General features: G+C 37.2%; 1 protein-coding gene across 1 annotated transcript in view; it reads right to left on the bottom strand.

Annotated features, from left to right (window-relative positions):
* The window catches only part of zswim6 (zinc finger, SWIM-type containing 6), an 84920-nt gene extending 60262 nt beyond the window's left edge, over window positions 1-24658 (bottom strand). The window contains exon 1 of the mRNA XM_016237046.1: window positions 24201-24658. Coding sequence (XP_016092532.1) covers window positions 24201-24627 — 427 coding nt within the window. The 5' untranslated portion in view covers window positions 24628-24658. The remainder of the gene's footprint in view (window positions 1-24200) is intronic.
* Between the last annotated feature and the right edge of the window lie 1685 nt (window positions 24659-26343).

Here is a 26343-nt window from a genome sequence, read left to right as displayed (position 1 = left end):
ATATATATATATATATATATATGTGTGTGTGTGTGTGTGAACATGAATCTATATTATATATATATATTAATTAAGATTAAAAAAAATTAACAAATATCATACAAGCTAACAAAAATAAAAGGAACATATACTTGTAAAGATCTATATTATATTCCCACACTGCTTTAATATCACCAACACTGGCAACTGAAAGACCCATATCGGTTGACGAAACTCAAAAGTTCACCCATTTCTGCCATTGTTTGTTTGGCTGTTGAATTGGATTGTAAACAGCTTCATCTTTCAATGGCTTTAGCAAACAAAATGGCACCACCACTTCACTGAGCCAGCGAGCCAAAACCGGCCATGAGAGGAAGCTGTAAAAGAGCCAAGGCACCATAAGGCGCTTCCTCCCCATTCAGAGCAGCGGTGGTGGCCGCAGTGCTCAAGATACGGTTAACATGACTGTCTGGAGGGGGGTCATTCTCAACTTGCTGTGACCAGACCTGTCTTTAACTGCAGGCCCGGGACACAATAGCATTCCCCACCCCTCCTACAAGACCTCCGGCTTCCCTCCCAGCCCTGCATTGTGTGCGACTGAATGTGCGGGGTTAGGTGTGCAGTGTAAGGTAGCTGTACAATAGAGAACCCAATCTCTCCTTTAGACACACCAGCTCGCCCCTGGAGGGGTCGAACCGAGGAGGGGGTGGGGTTTGGGTCGGTACGTAATTGTCAAGAAGAGTGAGGGGCTCTCCAACTAAAGATTCGCCAACAATAGGCCTCCAAACCCCTCTCCACGGCCCTTGGAGAACCACAAAAGGGGCTGCCAAGGCCTTCCAGCCCAAAATGCCAAAGACCTCCGAGCAGACGACAACAATGAGAGGTGGAGGAGAATGTGACGGGAGCTGGGGGAGGAACCGGGATATATGCAAGCAAGCCATCCACAAATTAGGTCAATGAGGATTTCCCCCCAAACTAGGTCTATTGAAACCCTGATGAATTGGAGCCTGATGAAACAAATCAAGATGAGGGTGGATGGGTGTGCCACACAAATTCACCAGCTTGAATCTGAGGAGTTAAGGCCCTGATAAACTTCAAATGAATTCAAAGAACAAACTGGTGATACGGTTTCAAACAAAATCAGGCCAAAACAAAGTTCGCCTAATTTTATGCAAATTTTGGGATACTGCATTTAAAAAAATGCTGGATAGAAACAGCTAAATGAGCATAAATTCAAAAAATGCTCTATAAAAAAACGTATGTGCTCAATTATGTTAGAAGATGTGCAAATAAACTATGATGGAAACACACTTACCAAATACATTTCTCGATGTGCAACAAAAAACTCGGGTGACTTTGCCTCAACGAATGATGTGACTGGATAACTGGACTGACCAGCAGCTCAATCTCATCACAAATCTCAAATGTTGTTTTAAGGGTGTTATATAAAAAAAGCATAAAAATACCATAATATGTTTGCAGATATTTTGGAAACATGTTAACTCCAAAAGACAACACTACTGCCTGTTATTCTACTTTTCAAATGTGTGTTCCATGTCGGAATGACTGTTTTTGTTTTGGTCTATGTGACTCTGCACACAACTGCACAGGTTGCAAGTTGGCGGAAAACACAGCAAATTGCAGCCATGGAAAGCAGCAAACAAACTAGGTCAGAAATCGCAGATTCTGACCGACCTTAAAAAGCCTTGGCATCCATCTAAAAAGCTCTATGACCAGAGGAATATTAAAACGTGGATAAATCAGCTCAACAACTTACATTGTTTGGCTTGTCGTTTTTCATTGTCAATTGCAATCGTTCCTCTTGCGTGTCCTAATCTGGCAACCCACGTGAATGTGGAGTCTGAGGAGCAGCAGGCGGGAGAAACGACTCTCTCTAATACTTTGAATTTAGACTGCAGTACCCATTTCAACCACTAGTAGCCGATATTGCATACTGCACCTTTAGTCATTCTAAAATGCTTGAACCAAATTCAGTCATTAAAATGATTTTGTATAATCAGAACTGCCAGAATCAGATCTCCCAGAACTGTCACACAATTGCATTACTAAACATCGGTTATCCAAACACAAGTAGCATTCCCTCTGTGCAATATATATATATATATATATACAGTATATTCAATATATATTCAAGGTGCAAATCATTGATTATATACGAAGAACACCCACAGAGGCTTCTCCTATTGCAGTAAATTCCATGTTTCTTTGAGATATCTGCCGGCAATTTATTACGATGTTACAAATTTGTTCTCTTCAACTCTCCGAATGGAAACGGTGCTTTATTTGCGAATGTTTTATGCAATATTCCAAATTTGCGCCTAAGTTAAATGATCAACTTCGGATGAAAACGTCTACGGTCACTTTCAATAAGAACTACAACTTCAGTTGATACTAAAGCAGCTCTCCAGTGCATTCATGTTTTGATTGAACTGAAGAAATTAACCAGAGAAGATTTCCAATTCAAAGAAGGCGGAGCATAACTATTACGTAATCGCCATGGACCAATGGTAGCTTGAAGGCATTTACCAGCCGAAGCCAACTTTTCCAAAAGTCCGCTTTGACAAATTGTTTCAAACTCCTGAACTGAACTTCATTTTGGCCTGATTTTGTTCAAAGTGACGTCACACCAGTTAATTCTTCTGAAGTCTATGAGAGACTTTACTGGCAACAAACCGATCAAACCACTCAGAACTCATCTCTGAGGGCGGTCCAGTGACATTTTGAGTCTAATTGCGACCATCATGTCTCCGCCGAAGCCTGCCAAGACTCATTTGAGGAAACTGGTGGGCTCCTCTTCAAACATTAGCTTTAAAATAAAAGAGCTCCATCTGGACATGGGAATGACTGGATTTTTGGCTTTCGGCAGCAGAAGCCCCATGGTTGAGGCACAGAGGAGAATGCACTCTTTAAGTCGGAGTCGACAGAATGACCGATCTGAATGAGGATTACCACGCTCGCTGCAACTCACTAATTGCAATGTGGGTGGAGAAAGTGAGGTCAACGTACAATAATAAGGTCACATTTTGAGTCTTCTCTTTCAAAACAAAGCTGACAGATTATTCAAACAACGAAGTACAGAAAGCTACAACATTTGTGTTTAAGTGTGTACACTTGTAAAAACAGGCCAGTGGCATCTCAACCAGCTGCACAGCATTACTGACTAACGACTCGCCTTTAACCGGCGTTAATTCCAGCCGTGACATGCATCGCTCAACTATTAAAGGCCTACAGAGATCCGCCAACATCAGAAATGAATGATATTCAGATACTTCAGCGATTAGTTAGCTAGCGATCAGGGATCACAGCGGTGATTATGGGATAAAGAATCTCATCGAAAACCAGAGGAATTTGCTGACAACGTCTCCATATCCCGTAAGACTGGTTATAAAGTCTGGGCTTGATTTGACAAGCATGCTGGTGACCACAAATGTGAAGTTAACACGTGCCAACTTGGAATGACTCTTATTACAATCACCAAAACATTCATAACCAAAATGACGTTCTTACCGAAACGATAACTGCTGCTGGCTATTTTTATTGCTTTTATTACTGGAAATCAAGTAGCATGACTGAACGCAACCACTCAGGGTGTACCAGAGAGAGAAGTTCAGTTTTAGAACTGAAATTTGACAGTATTTGCTCTAATCTACTTCAGTGCAACCAACACTTAGGCCTAATTGGAGGGAAAGTTCATGCACTTAGCTCTCTGAATAATAGATTATAATATGTGGCTGTTACCCTACTGGCTTTCATGAGCAAAATGGATGGCAGCAAGTTATTAGTGGTTTTCGCTAAAGCAAGTACCGTGATTACTATTGCTTATACTTAAGGTAGTAAACTTTTCTATGTAGCTTATCCCTCGCGGTTTGAATTATGGACATAATTCCGCAACAAATGACATGTTGAATCATGCAGCTTGTTAAGGAGAGGTGTGCAATTACTTATAATGCTTACCTGGTAGATAAAAAAAAAAAAAAAAAAGCTAAGAATCAAAATAAAACGGCAAAATAAAAAATAAAATATTTTGTAAAGAATAAAACAAAAAGATCAAATAAAATAAAATAAAATATAAATTATATATATATTTTTGTAAATCACATAAAATAATATTAACAAAAAATTTAAAACTATAAACACCAAAGAAAACATAAGATAAAACAAAAAACAAAATAAAACTGTAAATGACAAAATGGCAAAGAAAAGAAAAACAAAATTAAAAAAATTAAAAAAAGAATAAAACGGCTAAAAGACCAAATATCAAATTAAAAACTATTCATAAAAACTATAAATGATAAAACAGAATAGAAAAAATAAAACAAAACATTTAAATGAATGATAAAATGGCTAAAAGATAAAAAATAAAAAGAATGTAAACTATGAGAGACAAAGAAAACAAGACAAAATTTATATATATATATATATATATACACACACACACACACACGTGCGCGCGCGCGCACACACACACACATATATATATACACATGTATATATAACTAAAAGATAAAAGGCAAAGAAAATCAAACTAAATTAAAACAAATGATAAAATGGCTGAAAAAAGATCAAAATAATAAAACAAAACAAAATGAAAGGCAAAGAAAACATAAGATAAAATACAATAAAAAATATAAACATTAATAATAACAAAGATCTAGACGTAAACTGGTGGAGGGACTCAAGCATCACAAAGACTTAGGCCAGAAGACAATCACCTAGTAACCATCCAGAAAACCCTAGCAACTGCATAGCAACGTCCTGGCAAGCACCCACAACCTCCTGGCATCCTGGCAGTGAATTCTGCATTGGCATGCACATTTTCTTCAGCAAATGTAAAAAGATAGTTCTCTTCAAATACCGCTGGAACCTTTTCCTGACACGAAACGTTCACATCGCTCATCCTAAACAATCCCCCCTTGCTCTCAAAACAAAGTTCCACTAATTAGTTGCACATTGAAAGCATTCTGTCCGAGAGTGAATGCCCGGTCAGATATTGGTTTTATCCTCTATGAAAATTCCCCTTTGTCCTGCGCATTTCCAACAGCAACAGCTAAGAGCAGTAAAAGCATCGGGCATTCATCAGAGAGGACAGCTGGCTAGTTCACAGTCGTGGCGCTTTGACACACAGATCAGGCGCAATGCATACACACACAGCGCAGTCAGCCTTTTCACTTCCCTCACCTTTAACTCCCAGAATTCCTGCACAGAGAGGGGAGCCGCGGCTCGAACCGTCCTCCTCCGCGGCGACACGCATTAGGTCTGTGTTTTCAATTAAGAAAGGACACAGGCACGTCACGACTGGAACGGGGTGAAAGCTCACGCGGCCGGCGCCACAGAAGGGAGGCGAGAGAGAAGATCTAGGAGCAGATCCAGATCCAGAATATTTTTAGAAGTAAATAAACAAATAATCATTTTAAAATGAAACAACTGAATTCAGGCATTACAGCAAAAAAATAAAAATATATATTTTTTAAACTATAATGGATGGAGAAAAAAAAAACACTATAATGGTTGAAAAAGTTACATTTAATCTAGATTACATTTAATAGTGTTTTTAAAGATGAACTTGAAGAGCATCAGATTATTTAAATAGAGGAAATGGGCATGCAGTAAAAATATATTAATATTATTTATAATAATATTATACATACATTTTATTTAAATATGTATTTAAGTGAATTATGTATTTAAATATTTAAAATAAATACTATACTTAAATAAAATGTATATATTCACACATTCATATATTTAAATATAATAAATATATTTAAATATATGAATGCATTAAAACATTAATTAAATTTATTTACATATTTAAAATATTATACATTTTTTCATATTTAAACAAAACAAATATTGTGTTTAATTATCATAAATAATTAATATTATAAATAATAAAATTCGATTCCATACACTTAAATGACATATATTATAAATAAAATAAATATAAAATAATGATATAAGCAATGTTTAAAATAAATAAATCAAAATTAATATTTTTAATATTCATATTTAAATATATAAAATCATATTAAAAAATAATATATTTAAATATAAATAATCAAATTAATATAATAATAATAATCAATACATTCATATTTAAATACATTTGATATTTTATATATGTAATAGTTACTTATACTTTTTTTTTTTTATCTGTCTAAACTATACCCAACTAGCTGCATTTTATTTGCATTCAGTAGATTCTTCCCTGCTGTCCGTGACCCCATCTGAACCACGAGTTGAGAAGCACTGCTGCAGATCATGCAGGGTCAGGCCTATTTTCCTGACACGTTCCTATTTAGACTCCCTCTTGATGATAAGAGAGGAAAAACAGGGCTAAAACGGCTCCTCCGAGAGCTGGATCTCCTTCCAGCCCGATAGGAGCGGGGGAAGAGGGCCGAGGGGCGGCACAGAAGCGCCTAGCACAAGGCCTTATCAGGAGAACAGGGCCATCGGTGCCGTGCTATCACGGTCAGCTCATGGGTAAAAAGCCACATCATACGAAAGCCAGGCTCCAAGTTCTCCCCGAGAGCGGGACAAAGCCTCCAAAGAGCCGGGAGAAACGGACACTCGGCTGAATTTCAAAAGGCTTTCTTTCTCTCCGTTTGATTCTCAAGGACACAAGCTTGGAGAGCGACTTGACAAGTAGTGCTTGAGTTTTTGGATCAGCGGAGACTAAGAGAGACAAGTGAAAAGCAGAGCGAGAGAGATAGAGAGAGCATAATAGAGCGAAGGGGGAGGACAGAGGCGCGCGGGATGCATTAGAGCCATTTCATTGAATATGAAAGCAAACCTCCAACAGGCTTTAAAGAACACGGTTCTCTCAAGAGCACTACAATCTGTAACCCAAATATGTCTGGTTGCATTTCGCACGCAAGTACACAAATTAATAAGAGCACAAGCAAACGACAGCTTACTTCGCCTCCCTGTCGGCGTCCTGTTTTTGACAACTAAACACAAGCGACAAACATGTGGTAATGATCAGGTGGGGGTGGATGGGTAATTAAATATAGGCACTGACTATAAAGGCACATGGACGTGCTGCGAGGCCCCATTGATCAGACTCGGGCATATGGCTTTCAGCTTTGTTCCGCTATAAACCAAAGCCCCAGTGTCTGTCTGCTACGTAAAATGAAAACATATTTCACAGAGCCGGCCTAGTCGGCCATCTTTTGTTTTTTCGGTGAGACTCTCCGAGACACTTCTGAGGGTTTGGCGAGGCTGACGCCCACTGAACCCCTCCTTGTTTTCTATCTTCTTTCCTAACCTCCACACTTTCCAATTTCCTGATCTGCACGAGTCATTTTGCAAACACAAAAGCTTCCAGAACTCTGGCCAATGTAATAAATCAAAATTAATAAATGTTACTTGGGAAAAAGCACCACAAAAATCTCCATTTTAAGTGATAATGTATCTACCATGAGCTGATGCAGGGGGAAATAATGACATAATACCCACAATACTGATGCAATATTCAAATGATACAATTAGATATTTAATGTTTAAATGACTGACAACTGATATCCAGAAGTAAAAGTATTGTTAAAGTATACAATAATACATCATTAAATAAGTAAAATTTTAAGAATTCATGCAAACAATACATAAAGTAGAATTTTTTTAAAATATATTTAATAATAATTATAATATATTAATAATAAATAAATAAATAATAATAATATTTTATTTATACCTCATTTATATTAGTGCAGTCAAACGATTAATCGCATCCAAAATAAAAGTTTGTTCACATAATATATGTGGGTGTACGGTTTATATTTATTATATATGTATATATAAATACACACACACATGCATGTATATATTTAAGAAAAATTTTACATTTATATATTAAATATATTTATATATATATATGATATAATTTATATGAATATGTAAATATTCTGTAATATGTAAATATTTTCAAAATATATGCTGTATGTGTGTGTCTTTCTATATGCATAATAAATATACACAGTACACATACATACATTATACACACAAACACAAACTTTTATTTTGGATGCGATTAATCGTTTGACAGCACTAATTTATACATTTACATCTTATTTATTTCTGGTTGTTTTGACCCCGCTGTTGGGTTGTTTTGACCCCGCGGTTGGGTTGTTTTGACCCCGCTGTTGGGTTGTTTTGACCCCGCTGTTGGGTTGTTTTGACCCCGCTGTTGGGTTGTTTTGACCCAGCGGTTGGGTTGTTTTGACCCAGCTATTGGGTTGTTTTGACCCAGCTATTGGGTTGTTTTGACCCAGCTATTGGGTTATATTTAATCCAGCATTTTTTAGAGTGTAGGTATAGATACTTTAATAATAATAATAACATACTTGCATTTATTATTTTAAGAAATTATATATATAGTATTGAATCACTCTTGCACCTATATACAGTATGTCACTTTTGTAACTTGTAACTGTGTTTGAACACACCTAGAAATTTAAAACAATAAATGTCATGAATGAGTCTAAAAATAAGTTCAAGCAGCCAGAAAACACAGTTACCAGCCTTTCATAACATACAGTCACTGCAGGACTAAGCAAAGGGATGTTTAGATGCTCCCTGAGCACTTCTGCCTGTATGAAGACCAGAGGGTCTGAACGCATGTGAACACCGCTTGCTTCCAGCTGTTCCTGCAGTAAATGCTGCGGCCAAAACTCCCTCTTTCTCCCCTACTGACGGGCCACGGTTTCCCACAAGCCTCCTGGGCTCTGGTTTTGTCAGCTGTTCTCAGAGCCAGCTGCAAGGGAAACGACTAAAGAGATAACACACAAGAGGAGCCGCCTAAAGCAAAGCTGTCCTGAGAGCTTCACTTTGGCCCACAGACACATCAATGCTTTTTCATTTCAGAAGCTTCATCTCATCCAAAGGCAACTTCACTGCATTTGGAACAGACATGAAACATGAAAAATAACATTACATTTCACCTTCGGATTGGTTTACTCCCTTATTATTGGATTTTAAGCATGCAGGCAGCTTTCAGAGATGGGATAAGATTTGTATTGTGGCCATGATGTATGGTGTTCATTAACAAAACCAAACACTTAACGGGTTAATCAATGAAGGGCGGAGCACAAGTACGAGCAAACAGCTAAACAAAACAGCGTTCGACACTGAGAGAAAGAAATCACCCTCTGATTCTTTTGAAGGGAAATGTCAAATGCATGCCTTCTGCCCTCAGACCTTTGCCAACCACAGATCAGAGGAGAAAACCTCCACGCTCATGAATCGCATAAATATTCATCAGCCTGCCTCGCGTGAACCTTGCGTGGGACGATAGAGGAAGTGAAACGTTATAAAAAATCTCAGATTACAACAGAAAAAAAGGCCATGCGTGCCAGGACAGAAGTCACAATGTTCTCCTTGAAATCATCTAAAGCATCATTTCTCAAAGTGATTCCTGGAGGCCCCTCAAACAACACACACTTTAGAGACAGACACCCCTATTTCAGGTTTGGACCCCAACAAGTCAGCTAATGAACTGAAAATAAAATAAAATACAATAAAATAAAATAAAAGCATATTTTATGTTATAAAAGCTAACAAAACTCTTAATTTCTATTTCATTTTGAAAAATTTTATTTTATTTTATTTTAAAGGCAAACCTCAATAGCAAACATTTTCAAGTAACAATTTTTTTTAAATATATACATTACATATATCATTTTATTTAATTAATTTTTTTTATTTGGTTGAAGATTCAATATAGATGCAAAAACAGATAACATTGATGTCGGTTTTTAATTATAATGTAAAATGTTATTTCTACAAATCTTTAGAAATGCACTGAAATTTCATGCTTTAAAAAGCCAAATACATTTTTTTAAGAATGAAAATATGAATGGAAACTGCAGCTATAACAGATCAGATCAGGAAAAAAATATTTTAAATGCAAACACTAGCTGATGGTGATATTAGCTGGAAAGAGCTTGTGTTTACAGTTGTGCCTACAGATCTGTTTGGAATGAAGTTGTTTAAAGTCAATATTACATTGATCAACACTGACATATACATGTTTACACTGTCTACACAGCTGTCAATTTATTAAAAAAAATGTTTTAATTGTCTGAACCAATGTGTTCTTGCAAAGTAACACCAATTGATGAAATTTGGATTAGTGACTTAAAATAAATGTCATTTTATAAATGAAATTTACAAATCATATAAAACGTATAAATTGAATTTATAAATTAATTTTTAAAATAATTTACAAATTTTTATTTTAAAATATTAAATATTTAATTTATATTATATTAATTTTTACATTTACATTTAGTCATTTAGCAGACGCTTTTATCCAAAGCGACTTACAAATGAGGACAATAGAAGCAATCAAAATCAACAAAAGAGCAACGATACGCAAGTGCTGTAACAAGTCTCAGTTAGCTTAACTCAGTACACGTAGCAAGGTTTTTATTTTATTTTATAATAAATAAAAAGAAAACAGACAGAATAGAAAAAGAATTGTGCCGATGGCTTCACCTTTCATCCCAAACACAAAGACTAATCGCTCAGGTTAGGCAAGAGGCTACAAACTAAACAAATGCTCACGGTGTCTTTTACAAGCAATTTTGCACAATTCCATTTTGTAGGAGTAAGTCAGATTACATGCATTACATTTTGTTTTCTTTCTCCGGGTGTAATTTACAGACTGCTAACCCTTTTGGTTTGGCACCGGCGATTTGTCATGCCGCACACCATTTCTGAATCCTATTCCATTTTGTAGCTTTTCTCGCAGCTCACGGATGGAATTACAAATCATTATTACAGTTCACCACTACCCTCTTTCCCCCCGTTTTCAAGGCATTGTCAATACCCACGCTAAATTAATGGATGCCGCCCAATTCTCACAGTTCTAAATATGTCATTTATGGCGTATTCTGCCATCGGAAGGCGCTCCACGGAGCAAGTCGGGCCCATCCATTCGTCTTGCTTATGCACCCATAAATCTCGGACGGTTTTGGGCTCTGCCAGTGAACTGACACACACTCCTGCCTCCCGCGCTCCAGTAAATAAAAATGATAAAGGCCTGTCAATAGAGTTTGCATACTCCGGCTCGGCAAGCAAATCGAGCCACCGCAGTGCCGCAGCGTTTCCATTTCCCCCATCTGGCAGCCTCATTTCAAAACCTGATGGGAAAACATGCCACCGCACACACACGAAAACAATAAAACAACATCATCTGCCATAGAGAATCATCATCGCGTCACGTCTCTGACCCTATCTCATCAGATATTTTGATAGTGTACCCTTAAAAACAGCCTTGAAGTCGATACTGAGCCCTAATCAGTAAAAAGTTAACATGAATCATCACTCACAACTCATTTTAGTTCAGCAATCCAACAAGTTAGTATGTAAAACAAAGCATTTAGTGACAAAAAAAATATATGATTTTATTTGCAGGAATTTATTGGATAGTGAAGAATACGCACAACAGTGTTATTATTATTGTTAACTAAAACTGGTTTTCAGTCATTTGAAATAGAGCTAAATTAAAAAATATATACAAATATGAAATAAAAAATGTACACTTAAACAAAAATTAGAAACAACAACAAACTAAAACTAAAAATTAGGTACATAGAAATATAAAAAACATTCATAAAAATGCCAGATTTAATTTTTAATCATTAAAATCATGTCATTATAGTCGTATTTAATCAGATATTTTCATATTAAAATATCTGATTAAATATACAAAAATAACATGAATAAAAATGACAAACGCAAAATTAAAACAAACTAAAATTATAAAAATGCTCATTTTAGTTCAGCAATCCAACAAGTTAGTATGTAAAACAAAGCATTTAGTGACAAAAAAAATATATGATTTTATTTGCAGGAATTTATTGGATAGTGAAGAATACGCACAACAGTGTTATTATTATTGTTAACTAAAACTGGTTTTCAGTCATTTGAAATAGAGCTAAATTAAAAAATATATACAAATATGAAATAAAAAATGTACACTTAAACAAAAATTAGAAACAACAACAAACTAAAACTAAAAATTAGGTACATAGAAATATAAAAAACATTCATAAAAATGCCAGATTTAATTTTTAATCATTAAAATCATGTCATTATAGTCGTATTTAATCAGATATTTTCATATTAAAATATCTGATTAAATATACAAAAATAACGCATTAAAAAACATGAATAAAAATGACAAACGCAAAATTAAAACAAACTAAAATTATAAAAATGCCACTTCTATGATCATATTTAGTCCGATATTAAAATCAAGCCATTTTTATTATTATATTCAATAAGATATTTTATTATTATACCCCTAAAAGCTGCCTCAAGTCAACATGAAATGTCGCTCACAAATCATTTTACTCCAGTATTCACAGGTTAGTGAGTAAAACAACATTTAGTGACAAAAAACATGATTTTATCCATCAAGAATTAAATGGATAATGAAAAATGTTCAGTCAGTGTTATTTATGTTAACTGAAATTAAAACGATTAAAAATGGCAAAAATGATATATAATTATTAGCCTAGATGAGAAACATAAACTAGAAACTTTACCTTGGCAACAAACTGAAATAAATTACGTTTAAATACTAAAATGACAAACTAAAACTCAAATAAGCTACAAAAAATATATAAAAACACATTGATAAAAAACTAAACACAAAAGCACTTCAAATTAAAACAAACTAAGTTACAACAAGATTAATGAAAACTACAAAAGTACACGAATAATTCTAAAATAACACTGGCAACAGGGGAGGTGATTGTTGACGCAGCTAATAAGAAAACTAAGGAAAGATTACAATAACAAGCACATTTTTGTGAGTAACTGATAAATCATTCACAAAACCAGAAACGTGCATTAAGGAAGTAAACAGGTCCAAATGTGATTCACGTTCAATCCGTTGCGACTCCCAACACACACTTCTGCCAAGCGCTCACGCCAAACAGCCTACGTTCATCTTGTGCGGCGCGTCACCGGACCTGCACTTCGTGATACATTTCAACCCGTTTGACTTCAGGATCTTCTGGTTCTCATTTCTCCACGGGGCGGCTGAAGGGTGAGACCGAGATGGGCGAGGCGTTGGATCAACAACAGCGATTCACACGGGGCATGAAGGGCCTGTGCGAGCATGTGCGGCCCCTGAAGGAGCCTGTGTTTGTTTTGTTTACCTAAAGACGGGCCGTCTGAACGGGAAGGTTAAACTCTCGGCATCCTGTTCTTCATAGCTCATTAGAGCCGGCGAGCAGACGGAAGGCAGGGGCGGAGGAAGAGGTGAGTGTGTGTAAGTCTATCCAGCACATGGGTCCCAGAAGGGGGAGCTGCAGCAGGAAATGGTGGATAAGTGGTGACCCGGGTTTGCTTTTGAAACTGATCGTCAGGAGCACAGCTGCTAGCTCTGCTCCATGGTCAGGTTGACCACGCTTAGACAAAAGAGAAAAGGGAAATAACAGCCCGCTATATCCCCATCAAACGCGCCGTGCCGGGCTCCTCCTCTACATGCTCACAGCTGGGCTCTTTAAAGAGAGAGTTCGCCTACAAATTAAAATCACGTGATTATTTACTCACCCCTCAGACCTGTGTTCTTGTCTTTCCTTTGAGAAACACTAAAGGAGATATTGAGCAGAATGTTAAAGCTGCTCTTTTCCATACAAGGAAATTAGTACTGCCAGGCACCAAAAAGCAGGCAAGAAAATCCAGAAAGAATCGTTTTAGTTCTTCAAATAATTCAATCCTATTCAATGACGACAAGGATTGACCCACTCGAGTTGAAACCGGTAAACTAAAGCACTTTACTAGCAGGTTAATTAACTTGCCCAAACGAATTTTACACATAGAATTAATCCAGTATTTGAATAGTAAATCTTAACTAAGTTGTGAAGACGTTCTCTGCAACAACATATGAAAACAGACAATGAATGAACTAAAACAAAGCATCTACATTTGTTATTTTTGTCCAAATAACAACTGAGATCAAATTGACTAAAACGAATGAATACGAGATGTTGAAATTTATTACATGTACACTGACATTCAAAAGTCTGTTGTCTGTAAGATTGTGTGTTTTGGAAATAAGTCTCTTTTTATGCTCGCCAAGGCTGCAGTTATTTGATCAAAAACAGTCAAAACAGCGATATTATTACAATATATTTTAAAATGTCATTTATTCCTGTGAGGCAAAGCTGAATTTTCAGCATCATTCCTCCAGTCTTCAGTGTCACATTATCCTTCAGAAATCATTCTGATTTGCTGCTCAAGAAACATTTCTGATTATTATCAATGTTGAAAACAGCTAATATTTGGTGGAAACTGAAAGTTCAAAAGAATAGCGTTTATCTGAAACGGCAATCTTTATAGACATTATAAACGTCTTTACTGTCACTTTTGATCAATTGAATGCATCCTTGCTGAATAAAATAATACATTTCTTTAAAAAATTAAATCTTACTGACCCCAAACACTTAAACGGCAACGTAAAGGATATTTTCATCCAAATGAGTAGAAAATAACTAGGACCAGAAAAAAAACCCCCCTGAGAATCTGCTCAAACATCAAGTATAAATACAAGCATGTGCTTCAGAAAAAAAAATTATCACGTATCTTCAGACAGTCATACGAGCTACTTTTATGGTGCTTGATGAGTAAATGATGACAAAGCTTGATAACATTAAATGATGGAGCAAAGCGACTGTTTTCGCAACGTTGAATATTTTTACGTCTCTCTATGGACTCTACATGTCAAAACCTGCAGCACTTCCAATCTAGAGGCCTCCAAACAGTCTCGGAGCAACCTAAAACAGGCAAAATGGTGGCTTTATCATTCTAAAAGCAGCACAAGCACTCGAAACGCTCTTCAAAGACACACAAAGCCATTAGCGGCGAGCGGCGCACCAATCTAAAGCTCCTTATGAGCAATACTTAGCTATTAATGTGAGCTTAAAGGTCTCATTCATCACCGTGCCGTTTCCAGGTCCCAGCTGCGGCCTAGATAATGAAGACCCTCGTCGAAAAAGAAGAGGGTTCGGGACAAACAACCCGCTTGCCGTCCCTCGTATAAGTCAACATATGGAGTGCGGGAGGTCGCGAGGCCCAACGGCCCGTTCCCCTGCGCGACTCAAGCGGGTTGTGCGTCAGTGCGCTTCGGGGTTTCCATCTGAATCCAGATCCGCAGCCAGTGTCTCGCTGTAGCCTGGATTAGGGACAGGACAGGCAATCTGGCTTTTGAGGCAATTCCCTGCATTCGGGAATACTGGGTCCCGACGTTTGAGCCTTTTTATAGGGCCCGGTGCCGTATGGACCTGCGGTGAGCCCTGATGTCTGCTGCAAACGCAGGCCAGGAGAACGGGGCCGGCCGTAGAGGCATGTAACGGAAAACAAACAGAGCAGAGTGAGTCCTCGGTATCCCTGCCCCCACAAACTCGACTCCTCGCCCCCCTCTTCCTCACGCTCGGTGAAGGTTAATGGTGCTGGAGGAATACAGATCAGCGCAAGATGGATGAAGAGGTGCTGGAAAACTCTCCCGCAGGTCTGGAGTCTAGAGATTAACTAAATATTAACTAACAAAAAAACCCATACAGCTGCGGCCCTAAAAGCAATTAAAGACGCTCACTCCTCCATCAAATGCCTCCCTATGAAACAAACCAGAGAAGGAGCTAATAATATTTAGACTTCCCATGCTCCTTGACCAAGTGCATGTTGAAGGTTAGTACAGAAAGTAGTTTCTGTGCTGTGTTCAGAATAGCATGCTACTCTTACCGTTTCTGCAGGATATTACTTTTATGTTCATCAAGGCTGCATTTATTTGATCAAAAATACAGCAAAAGCAGTAATATTCTGAAATATTATTACAATTTAAAATAACCGTTTTCTATTTAATTATATTTTTAAAATATAATGTATTCCTGTGATGCAAAACTGAATTTACTCCAGTCTTCAGTGTCACATGATCCTTCAGAAATCATTCTTATATGCTGATTTGATATTTAAGAAACATTTCCGATCATCTAAGATGAAAACTGTTAAGAAGAATAAAATAAAATAATTTATTTTTAAAGCAAGAATAAAAAATGTATTAATTAACACGCAAGGACGCATTAAAGTGATGAAAATGGCATTGAAGACATTTATAATTGAACTTTTTTTAAAACAAAGAATCCTGAAAAAAATGCACAAAAATATTAAGCAGCAAAAACTGAGCATAAGAGAATTCTTTCAAAAACAATTAAAAAAATCTATTATTTACCGATGAGGTGTATAATGAACAACAATTTGATTAGTCTGAAAAAAGACATTTTTACACAAACGTGAAAGAAAAATGCAAAATAATATCAGATATCATAAGAATCAGATGCTGAATTACAATATGGTTAATGTTAGTTAATGCAACAGCTAACATGAAATCAAATGAATAGCATTTATTAATCTAGGTCAATGTTAATGTTTACATTTTTTAGATTATTTCAAGCTGTGTAAATGAATAGTAATGTATCATGAATAAACAATGTAAAAATACCACAAATATTAATACAATAATTGAACATGAAAACGACTCCTTTTTAGATCATGACACCTAATTCAACTATTTAGTTCCATATGTTAATAAGTAAATAAAAATGTTTGTTCATTGTCAGTTCATGATATCCATTGCATTAAGATACTGAACCGTATTGTGTTCCCAAGTGCCAACTAAACACGGGACAAGTGTGTGTCATACTGCTATCAGAAATGTTTTTATTGCATAATGCATCTACAGCATTCAGCAAGCACTAGGTTTTCCATTTTGCACGAAGTCAATGTAGAAAACAGTCCACGTTCAAGACAAAAACCTGAAAAATACTCAATGATATGAATCATAACAAAATTTCATCCTATTTACTATAAATCTCAATTGCTATACTAAGCCAAAAAAATCTGAAAGTCCAAAATACTTTCTCTCAGTCTCAGGCCACTAGCTTAGTTAGAGATTCAAAGCCTCGCAAAGGCAAATAAAGCATAACCTTTTGAAATCGCTGACCGCGGCCTCGGGTTCATGTGCTTGAACTCTCTACTTCAGCTCAATACGGCTCCAGAATCACTGCCACATGAATAAAAATTGATTCTGTACAAGTAGCATTGAATTCCATTTGCATTTAAAGCAATGCTGATAAACACCCGATGAATGCACAGAAAAGCACGTCAACAGCTTCTTTCAATACACTAAACGCATCACTTATGCCACGCATTTGAATGATCGGCCATTATCTTTAGCTGAACGTACTGATTCAGACAATGACAGGTGAATGAGGGTGAGGTGTCTTCATTCAGGCCTGAGCACAATCCAAAAAAAGCCCATGCCGTCTACAAACACCTATAGCTTCACAGAAACACTGGAGAATTCCATAAGGAGCAGAACGCACTCTAACCCCTCAGATTACTAATAATAACCGAGTCAGATTCAAAAGGTATTCGCTGGGCAGTCAAACTTAATATGACAACACCATATGCACAGATGGAGCGCATATGCATTTGAAACTGAAGAGCGTGACAATAGGTTAATGTTCATTTTTTTTCCATTTACAATTTTCGTATTATTTCCAGCTGTATAAATTTACATTAAAGTATAGCAAGCAAACAAGTAACAATGCAAACCAAAAATGCAAATGCAAAAAAAATAAATAAAATGTAATGTAACATTATAATGTCAATTCAAATTCTTCATTGTTAGTTCATGATACCAAATGCATTAACAAATGTTAACATATAGAACTAACATAAATAAAATATTGTTCATTGCTGATGCATGTATCATATGTATATTGCATTGCAATATATTACAATAGCATTTATTAATAAAGAATTTTCTCATTTATATTTCTATATCTTTCTATCTATATAAATTAACTTTAATGCATTATTAACCAAAATGAATTAATGCAAAATACCACAAATATACATAAACATTACAAAATTCAACCCAATCCATTAAATAATGTTAACATATTGAACTAACTAAATTCTAAATAATTAATAAATGAAAAAACCATTCATTGTTTATCACATATCTTGAACTGAAGAATGAAGATGGTGACACTTTTTATTTATTACAATTTGTATATCATTTCACGCTATTTGAATTAATATTAAGATACTACATGAATTAATGCAAAATAAACAATTCAATTATTTTACATTTTGAATTTAATTTTAAAATGATTTATTAATAGTTCTTCATTGTTGACTGCATATGCATTTTAAACAGAACAACAAAGGCAAAGGCATGCAGAGGAATAAAGCTGTTGGTTCAACCCATAAATAGTAAGGATGAATGCATGCTATGCATTACACTATAACACTGAAAAACTATTGATTTCAAAAATAGAACTTGATTTCAAATAGCATTGAAAATACAGAGAGAGAAAAAAAGTTAACTTTTGCAATGTTGCAATGCAAATCTTTTTCTTTCCGAAACCCATTTCAAAAACATCAGTTGGAACCATGTTTGGCTGTTGGTGAGATCTAAGATAGCCATGTTATTCATTTAAAGAGGGCCCAGGGCCTTGTGACCAAACTCCACCCGTCCAGGGCACTGGATGCTGGGAAGCAGAGCACATTCCAGTCAATCATACGCAAGTGGCTACTGAGTAACATCTTACTTTACGCTGCAAAATAATACAGGGAGGAACAGGAAGGGTGGCTATTAAATAATGATATAAGGGCAGCCTGTCGTTGCTGTGTGATCCTGCGGAGAGGTCAAACTCCTTGATCCTCTCCAGATACTTGACCGTGATGCCGCTCTCAAACTGAAGTGCGTGCAGATATTACCATACCGAGAAACACTACGATCCTCCAGAACAAGGTCAAATGCTACAGAAAATGACTGCCGACTGCTTACTGGATGCACTTCATTTCTCTCACAAAGGAGTTTGAGATGCACGAGTTTCAGTGTTTTACTATGGCCGCAAACCCTCTTTACTAGGGTAAAATATCTACAACCTCAAGTAGCAGTCAAAGCAATGTGATCAAAGATGAATAGTTAAATCTGCACATATTAATCATCAAAATGAACAACTTGCAGTCACAGGTCTACATTTATTCACATTTCATAACAATCTGAATGCAGATTTCACAACAAAAATTAGAGTCTGCTTCACCTTAGAAAACAAAAATGCATGAAAATGAAAACAAAACAAAGCACTGTAGATTCAGACATCACAGAAATCAAATCAGAAGCTCGTTGATATCGACCATAAATCTTTTCATTGTGAATTGTAATTTGAACATTTTGTCGCCTATTAAAATAAAACGAAGCACCTCAAATTCATTTAAAAAATCTGATTTTTTTTGTTGTTGTAATCATAGAAATCAAATCAGAAGCTCACTGACGCCTATTAAAATAAAATAAAAAGCTACAAATGTATATTTATTAATTTCTTTATTTACTCATTTCAACACACAATTTATTCATTTCTGACTCTCGTAATAACAAATCATAGAAATCAAACTGGCAGTTCATTGAGCACTGAAAATTCATAAAACACCTCTGATCCTTATTATAAAAAGAACTGCAGAAATCAAATCACAAGGTCATTGATATTGATCATAAATGTTTTCTTTTCGAATTAGAATTTTAACATTTTGAAATCCAATAAAGCACTGCAAACTCATAAAACACCTCAAATCAGAAGCTCACTGATATTGTTTTCACTGCTGATTTGAACTTTTTCAAGCTTGCCAGAAAACTTTCACCAGTTTACGAGGCCAAAACTATCTCTCCCATCATTCTCCGTGACAGCATGAGAACACTAAAACACAAAGCATCGATTACACACCTAATGCATCTTTTTTTTTGTACTATAAAAGCTTCCTATCTTCATTGGGAAGTGAAAAGACAAGTCCACTTTATTCTGACCAACATCTCTTAAATGCATATCACATCATTGCGCATTATAACTCACAAGAACAAACTTCTCCAGAGAATGGATGAGCACAGGAGCTCGTTCAATGCCAGAATCCTCCATCTTTGCTTTGTCGAACACAAAGAATCAAGTCTGTCATGCATGTAAACATTCGAGTTCAACCTGGCATCCAAACTATGAAGACTAGCTTTCATCTGACCACTGCAGGTTTCTAGCTTTGCTGAAACCGAGTGCTTTGGGTCACAGTTTGGAATGTAACATTCAGGCTAAACTTCACAATGAAGTCAAAATGCAGTTCGTTATGATGTGATATTTCGCAACGTAGCTCTCCAAATCTCCAGAACAGACTGAATTCCACAAGAATGAATCGCTGGGTTTTTATATGAGTGGTAATGCTGGTAATAAAGCTGTGGTAGACTTTTAACTGAAGCATGTGACGCGTGAAGAAACTACAGTCTAATATTATAGCAGACCCTGCAGATAGCAGAGAGCAGAGCTTACGCCCTCCACCACAAACTACATCAAAGAGCATTGTGGGTGGAGCGCTAACTTTCAATACATGGTGCAAATCTGTAGGCTTACTGTCAATCTGACTTCTCAAAGCTGCTGCGGAAAATGTAGCATTTACAGCAAGACCATACGATCTGATTTAATGCAGAGCTAAAATTATATTTTTAAAAAACCTCACATGACATAAAACAATACGCAGCATTTCTGACACATTATCTGCATTTGTAAAGGAATATTAGCTTACTAGTTATGAAATACTATTTTTAAAACATGTGATGTGAAATAAACTGTTATTTTGTATTTTAAATCAAATTTTTTTGCAGTCTTATTAAATAAGTAAAGAAAGAGATGTTAAAAATCACGACTGTTATTACTTCAGGTTTCAGTGGAATATCAAGTCGACCACATTGCATTGTGACTATTGTATGCATACAAAACAATGTGTATATTCACAAGTTAGCTATATCCTGTGGGAATGGTAGTGTTATAGCATGCCATGTCCATCATCCATCAATCAATTTATATTTCAACACTCAATTTCTTCTAAACTGTAAAAAAAAAAAAAAAAAAAAAAAATTGCATATATATATATTTTTTTTAAATAATTATTATTTTTTTAGATGTTGTAAATAAAGACTAGTCAAGTATGTTTTACAAGAAAAAATATTTGTCTTTAAATGTTATGTTTAATTCCATACTACTTGCTGTTTCTTTGTAATTATTTGTGAAATGTACTAGCAGTTTCTGAGTGAAAATGAGAAAAATAAAGGGGGAAATCTTGGTCTCTTCCTCCAAAACATCTCAAATGTGTGTTAGGAAGGTAGAAAAAGCATCAGCAGTTTTACAGACACGTCACATATCTTATAAAGCAATTACACAGGCACACTGACCTCAAATCTACCAAACCAGAAGCTCTGATGCCTTTATACACTCAGCAACGCTCTCTTCCACATGGCATTTCTGACAGGCTCCAAAAGCAAAAGCCTCATGCAAGATTTAAGCTGTACATCTTAAATTTTGCACTTCTGTGTATGAATGGCAGAAATGTTAACGCGGGCATAAGGCTTTTCTTTCCACTGGCTCAGTGAGTTGGGACACACATTACAGCATGTGCAGCACTCTATTTTCCATTCTTTACACACTCACACCCTTTCTGGGTTAATAAGCCTGATGGAAATGTGCGTCTCCTCTGATGCGAGATCAATAAACAAATCAGTTTATTCTGTCCCATTATATCATTACGCCACTATGACACCGTCTTCTTAATCTGATCAATACACTTCTAAGACTCACATGGTTCTGCCATTAACATCTACAATGCTAGAATTTCAAAAAAACTCCAGTATTTCCGAGAACACGCCGCAAAATGTCCTGACTCGAGCTATAATAATGGAAAATGACATCACTGGGTCGCTTTGAGATTTAACTGTCAAGTTATTACGCCAACTGAAAGTACTGACATATACCATGTAGACCTATGATCTTTGCAGCGGCGCGCCTCAGTATTGTTATTACACATCAAACAGCACACCACCGACATGCATCACATGCTATTTGCGGTTAATTCCGATTGATCTTTAACAGCGGAGCATATTGGCAAACATATCTCAAGCAAAAGGCAGATTATAAGCTAATAGGATCACCGATCGGCAGCCTAATAAAGTCATAACAGATGGAAACGCAACACAAGGCTGGAAAGAAGGGGGTTGAACTTGAACCCGGTGACCTTTCGGGCTCGGGGTGATCAATACGACGCAAGTCGCAGCAACAGACGCATAAGCACTGGCAATAAATACATAACTTCTACTGGGTTTGCAATTGCAACCCAGAGCTATATCGCCTGCGTTTCCACAGCAATACTCCCGCAGTGTGCTTCAGCCAAATTGTTCATGAAAACACATACACACACTTTCCACCCAGATCAGTGCTGCATGTACTATCTACATATCCTGTAACGCGATAAACATTCCCTGCATGCGCTAAAAGAGGAGGGTTGCTCGGATGCCCTTGGTATGTAAATATAGAGTATCGTGGCCAACTGCCAGCCGAGGAACGCCACGGCCATATTTATGAGAAATATATCGCTTTATTGCATCCCCTCCCCTTGCGTATGACAGAAAGGAAAACAAATTCCTGTCCTGAATTCAGTCTCGGCTCGTTCTTCACGGTGAGCTCTACCTATCGGGGCTAATCCGGGTCTGCTGGAAGCAACCCCCCCGGCCCTGCCTGCATTGCAAGATTGCATCTTTTATTTATCGCCGCTTGGCTTTATTTTTGCAGAGCATTCCATACCGGGATGCAATCAGCCAAGAAACCCTCCCCGTGCACGCAGGCTTGTCATTTCCCATCGCCGGAGCTCGGAATGAGGCGCACACAAAGGGGAAAAAGTGGAATCAAAAGCAGAGAGCTCAACGTAGCCTGTTGGAAAAAGGGCAAGAGCCCTTGATCTTCCAAGACAGCCAGTCCGCTCGAGAGGCTCCGGGCAGGGAAGACACACATGGGCCAGTGTGTGCGTTTCCCTGAGAGCACAAACCCATTTTGGCTGAAGGGTGAGGGCATAGAGCCCAGCTGAGGCACCTCTTCTCTTGCGGGCTACGGACGTGGAGGAGGGGGGAATGGTCATGCAGAAAATTACGTCCGCTGATTGCATTACAATTCGAATTAAGCAAAGGCACTAATGTGATTAAAATCTTGAATTGTTTCCAAAGGGCGGAGGGCCGCGGAATCAATTGCGGGTACTTTAAAAACAAAGGTGGATAAAGTTGTGAAACGACAAAGCGGGCGAATCACTACATGCCAGAGCTGAATATCGCGTAGCAGCTACTTTGACAATTTTGAGGCGCACGCTGACGTCACGAGGGTCAGCCGGAACGTATGCATATTATTAGGGGACATTTAAGAAGAAATCGAGGCGCTGCGTCTTTAAATCGCCATTCCTCCCACCCCTTTCCCAAATCTTTTCCATTTAACAAGCAGTGAAAGAAAATAAAAAGCCGCTTTTGTTTCCCTTCCTTTTGGAGAGTGACAGAAAAGCTGAAAAGACACAAACGAACATTAAAATGGGAACAAAGTGCCAATTTCAATAGGGATGCCCGACGGCTATTTGATATGCGCACCCACTAAATACAAAACCAACAGTGTTTTCGCTGCTAAAAACAAGAGTCAGGGTCTTATTTGCAACAACAACAAATATTCGCGTCTATTCCTGCTATTTTAGTTGACATGACAGCTCTACATCCAGCAGTTGGTGGACTTACTACGCCAATACACCCCCCCCCAAGCTTTCACTTCAGAAAAATAAACAGACCAGACAAGCTTCGGAAGATGTGACATTTCAATCGCTTTACGAAAAAACACACGATTAATATGTCGCTACACCGACTAAAGACGAACTACAAAACAAGTCCGAGGTGAAAGAATAACGAGAAAGTGAAGAAAATGTGCTTTAAACGCTGAATGGATCGAGCGACAGACGTCGAGCTCCACTTCCGCGCAGTTTACCTCGCGCAGATACAAAAGCGCTACAATGTATTCAGAACGTTTCACAGAACGCTCGGAATGTATCGATAAACCGGAGCGCTCGGTGTCTAAAACGACACCACCGGCACCCTGTCGAGAGATTTAAACCCGTTGTATTCCTCCCTTTGTTCGCCGTAAATTCAATAGTCCCTTTCATTCGACTCGTGTTCCTCATTTAAACGACATTCGAACGTTTTCGCTAGACTGTGTCTGTGTGATGGTGACTGGAATCGGTAGATTTAAACGTTTTCCAAGCCGCGGGTTTACATCCACACTCACCGACTTGCAATACGTTGTCCACACAGCCGCTCTCCAGCAATGCGATGCCGCGTCGGAACGGTAACCGCGTCTCGTCTACGTTCTCCCCGCTAGACGCGCTCTCCTCTCCGCCCGTGTTGAACGAGGAATACATGCAGATCTCCCGTTCGCTCCTCGGGAAAGACCAGTACACGATCCGCCGCTGTACGGGCTCCGGGATGCGCTCGAAACGCTCCTCCACCCGTTGGAACGGCCACTTCTCCGCTACTTTCCGCGCTGCAATGTCCAGGAGCGACTCGGGGCTGTGGGTTTTGCTGGATCCCCCTTGGCTAGAGCCAGAACCGCCGCATACCGTTCCACCGGCTCGCTGCCCCTGTCTACACGTCGTACTATACCCGGGTCGGCAGCAGAGCCGTTTAGCTGGGGGCTGCTGAACGCGCTCCGCCATGATCGCACTGCTTTAACGGCAACCCCTTGGCTAGAGCCGGAACCGCCGCATACCGTTCCACCGGCTCGCTGCCCCTGTCTACACGTCGTACTATACCCGGGTCGGCAGCAGAGCCGTTTAGCTGGGGGCTGCTGAACGCGCTCCGCCATGATCGCACTGCTTTAACGGCAAGGGCGGAAGTCGCCGTACTATATAAACGGGATAAGGAAAGGAAAAGGTTGCGACGCGCATCGATTGTTCGCCGTGTAAGGACAGCCTGGACTTATTTGGTCAAAAGGGCGGGGCTTCGGAGCCTTTGTGTAGACAAAATAAGCAAGGGGCGTGGCCTGAGCGTCTGCAGCCGTGCTAAAAAAGGCATGGGAGGCGGAACTCTCGCACGTCGGCGAATCCTTGCGAGAGTCATAATAAAAGTGTCAGTTCACAACAGGAAGAGGCATGCGAGCTTGGAAACGCCGTCCACACACGAATGAAAGAAATACAGAAATCGTAGGTATTAGAGGACATTCAAAAAGCAGGCATGTAAATAGGAGAATGGGTGGGGTCTTGAACCTGCGTCCCACAAAAGCTGTCAAAATATACAAACCTACATATTACCCTCACAGACCCAATTATACTACGTGTAAAAATAGTGCACAGTGTGCATGGTTAAAGCATGGTTCAACAGTATGCATTATAAAGATAACATGTTAATTATTAGTAGCTTTTGTTAGTCAAAAATTATCTATATAATATATACCTAGATATAATTTTGAGAAATATACTTGTGTACATATATATATATATATTAATTTATTGAGATGCACCTGTATATATATATAGGCACATACAGTATATATAATATATATGTATGATTTTATACACACATACTTTTTGAGAAATACAATTTATATATATATATATATATATATATATGATTTGAAATAAAATTATATATGATTTGATATTTATTAATATATAAAAATATTTTAATCAATTAAAAATTATTATATATTTTTTTTTTCAAAAGTATATATTTGGTTTTATAATGTAAAAATATAAGATTTAACTTATATTTTTTCTATAAAATTTAGTTGTACATGAAAAATAAAGTAGTAAATATAACAGTATGCATGGTATAATAAAAACAAAGAAAAAAAGAAAAATAAATATAATTTTATTTATCTTTTTATATTGAAAACATGGTTTTATTTAATCTTTTCTAATAAATAAATAACAATTCAATAATCTAATACAGTGTTTCCCAACCTTTTTTTAGTCGCGGCACCCTTTGGAAACTTGCGGCACCCTACAAAATACATTTTGTCACAATATTTTAATTTCTAACTTCGATATGATCATTTGAAAAGTATAGATATTTGGTACAACAGGGAAGAACTGCAGAATATAATGTCATACAGATATTTTTAATATTATTAAAAAATTTTGTCCATCAATGGTGGCAATCAGTAGCCTAATTTCTAATGAAGAGACCAATTTATATGACAGATTTTAATGTAGGCTTTTATACATATGTAAACATTATTTAATTACCATTATAACTAGCTATCTCACAAATTTTTGCTCACTCAGTGTTTTTTTAATTTTACAGTGGGGTAATTTTGGTGCAGTAGCACGAGATAGCTTGATTTCAAACTTTGAATTGAATAAAAAATGACAAGTAAGCAGTCACTAATAAAATAAGAACAAATAAATTAATAATGATAGCACAAATAAAAA

Source organism: Sinocyclocheilus grahami, unplaced genomic scaffold, assembly GCF_001515645.1.
Source record: "Sinocyclocheilus grahami isolate Dianchi unplaced genomic scaffold, SAMN03320097.WGS_v1.1 scaffold505.1, whole genome shotgun sequence".
In the NCBI taxonomy this organism is placed as follows: Eukaryota; Metazoa; Chordata; class Actinopteri; order Cypriniformes; family Cyprinidae; genus Sinocyclocheilus; species Sinocyclocheilus grahami.
Note: the sequence above shows the minus strand (reverse complement) of the source record. Positions and strands in the feature narration are given on the sequence as shown.